At 38.8% G+C, this 3,106-nt stretch overlaps 1 protein-coding gene across 1 annotated transcript in view; it reads left to right on the top strand.

Moving 5' to 3' along the window:
• HFM1 (HFM1, ATP-dependent DNA helicase homolog) overlaps positions 1 to 3,106 on the top strand; it is a 96,101-nt gene that overhangs the window by 56,678 nt on the left and 36,317 nt on the right. The window contains exon 29 of the mRNA XM_006758176.1: positions 714 to 860. Within this exon, the coding sequence (XP_006758239.1) occupies positions 714 to 860 (147 nt within the window). The remainder of the gene's footprint in view (positions 1 to 713; positions 861 to 3,106) is intronic.

Here is a 3,106-nt window from a genome sequence, read left to right as displayed (position 1 = left end):
ACTGCCGGCCGCCATCTTGGCTGCCAGTTAATTTGCATATCTCGGCCCTACTCTGTGAGTGACAGGAGTATTAGCCAATGGGAAGGTTAGTGGTCCTACTCCAATTACCATGTTTCTCTTTTATTAGTGTAGATATATGTAAAAGTCTAAGCAACCGTTGCAACTGAACATACAACTGAACAGTCTGAGTGGGGCGACCAGACCAGCAGGGGGTTAGTGAGGGACGATCAAACGACTGAGCAGCAGGCTGCAAAGATGGCAGCGCCCACAGTCCATAAGGAGGGAATATACTAATTGACTTCCACGCCCTCAAAGATGACAGCACCCATAGCCACAAGATAGTGATGCCCAGTTTCCTCAGCCCTGCCAGGGCACCTGCCTCCAGCATCCCCCAGTCCCCTGAGCCCCCCAGCCACCCAGGGCTGGCCTGAGGCACAGGCAAGCTTTGGATGGCAGCTGCCCAGCCGCCCAGGGCCACCCGAGGCTCAGGTAACCAGGGCCGACTGAGTCTTGTGCTGCAGGCAGTGGCAGCAGCAGAGGTGTGATGAGTGCGTCACCTTCCCCTGATCGCCGGGTCGCCTCCTGCCCCTGAGGGATCCCGGACTGTGAGAGTGGGCAAGGGGGCTGAGGGACCCCCACTCCAGTGCATGAATTTTCATGCACCGGGCCTCTAGTATAGGATAATCACTTATATGTTTTTTTCCTTTTTCCAGTTGGACTTGATATTCAGCAAAAATTTACAGTCTTTTACTTAGGACCCAAGAGGCTTGGAAATCAAATAATTATACGAAAAAAATCAGTAACAGAGATTTCCCATTTTAAACATTCAGATAGGTCTACTGTAGCAGAACCCAATAAAGGTAAGTAGCTATATATATTCCTGTTTTGCATTAAAGCAAAGATATGGCTGCAGAGGAATATATGTGTAGATTAGTGATTGAAGGAGGAGGAATAGGAAAAAATGAGGAGCCACTACTAATAGTATGTGATTTCTTTTTGTGGTGATGACAATGTTTTGGAATTAAAGTAAGGTGGTAGTTGTACAACCTTGGGAATATATTAAAACAGGCTGAATTGTATACTTATAGGAATGGGTTTTATGGTGTGAATTATAGTTTAATTTAAAAATCAATTGCATTATTATATACCAGTCAAATAAAAGAGATAGAAATAATTTTAAAACTACCATTAAAAATTACATCAGAAATCTCAAATAGATAGTAATACAATAGCAAAAGATATTCAATATTACCACATGAAAACTAAAAATCATTACTATAAGAAAATTAAGGAAAATATAATTAATTGAGTGATATACCACTTTAAGGATTAAAAGATTCAATATTATAAAGATGTTAATTGTCTCCAAGTTAATTTTTAGATTCAATGCAATCCCAATACCAGAAGTGTTTTTTTTAAAACATCACACGGATTATAAAATTCATGCAAAAATTCAAAAGAATAGGAATAATCAAGATAAACTTGAAGAAAAAAATGTAACTGTACAATTTAATTTACTAGATAGCTGGACCCGTTATTAAACAGTAGATATTGAGAGTGACAAGATAGGCATAGGGTAGATACATTAATCAGTGGAATAGATTAGAGTCCAGAAATGGACCTACAGATGTAAAGTTACTGATTTATAACAAAATCAGTGTCTTGACCCTGACCTCAGACTCTACACAAAAGTTATTTACAAATATATAGTTGATTTAAAGTGAAAGGAAAATAATAAAACCTTTAGAAATAAAAATAGATCTTCAAGACCTTGGAGTAGGTTTATTACTTAAAGAGGACACAAAAATTGCTAATTATAAAAACATTTTATGAATTTGACCATGTTAAAATTAAGAACAAAACACTATAAAGAGAGGGAAAGGCAACCTCAGAGTGTCAGAAAAAATTGCACTACATATATCTTGTTGTTATGGGCTGAATTGTGTGCTCCAAAAATTTGTATGTTGAAGTTCTAATCTCCAGTACCTCAGAATTTGACTTCATTTGAATATGGAGTCTGTAAAGAAGTAAGTTAAAATGAGGTAATTAGTTGGGCCCTAATCTAACATGACTGGTATCCTTTAAGAAGAGGAAATTAGGATACAAACATACACAGAGGAAAGACCATGTGAAGACATGGTTTTAAAATGGTTGGTGCACTCTGCTAGGGCTAAAAATTACTAAACCCTTTTTTGTTGTTGTTGTTAATCCTCATCCAAGGATATTTTTCCCATTGATTTTTAAAGAGAGTGGAAAGGAGGGAGGGGGTAAGGTAGAGAAAGAAACATCAATGTGAGAGGGACACATTGAGAAATTGCCTCCTGCATGTGCCCAACCAGGACTGGGGATCAAACCTGCAATCCAGATACTTGCCCTTGACGAGGAATCAAATCTACAACCCTTAGGTCTGAGATCTGATGCCCTAACCATTGAGCACACTAGCCAGGACTGCTTTCTTCCTTCCTTCCTTCCTTCCTTCCTTCCTTCCTTCCTTCCTTCCTTCCTTCCTTCCTTCCTTTCTTTCTTCCTTCCATTTCTCATTCTTTCTTTCTATACACACATCAAATTATATATTAATATTCCTCTTTTTTTAAACATGATCAGCTTTATACTTTATTTCATGGATTAAACATTTTATAATTTGTTCAAACACTTTTTTTCTGGCCAAGTTGCCAGGCATTATTAGCAGCACCTACACCAAGAACAGTTTGATTTGCCAGTAGTGACAGGCACAACCCAGCCAGCCTACCTCAATCAATGTCTGAGTGTAGCTGCTCTGCTACCTGACTGCAAGCATGCTGATTATTCCAATCCTGCCTCTCATTTGCATAGAAGCCAGAAACTCTGCCTAATTTGGTAATGATGAAAATGGGAACTTGGAGAACGTGATCAGGTAAATGCATTAACTCACCATATTTCCTAAGGCCCGAAGCATATGGATCTTTCTAAAGAAAAGCTTAGGGACCATAGATTAGTGACCCTCGCAGAGAAGACCAAATGAATGAAAGTGGTACTTCTGTTCCAGTGAGATGTCATTCTTGTCACTTTTTAAAAATATGTAAACTATTCTTATTCCTATATCTCTACTTTGGCTGAACAGAAACTT

Source organism: Myotis davidii, unplaced genomic scaffold (genome assembly GCF_000327345.1).
Source record: "Myotis davidii unplaced genomic scaffold, ASM32734v1 scaffold674, whole genome shotgun sequence".
Taxonomy (NCBI): domain Eukaryota; kingdom Metazoa; phylum Chordata; class Mammalia; order Chiroptera; family Vespertilionidae; genus Myotis; species Myotis davidii.
This window is presented reverse-complemented; position numbering and strand designations above follow the sequence as displayed.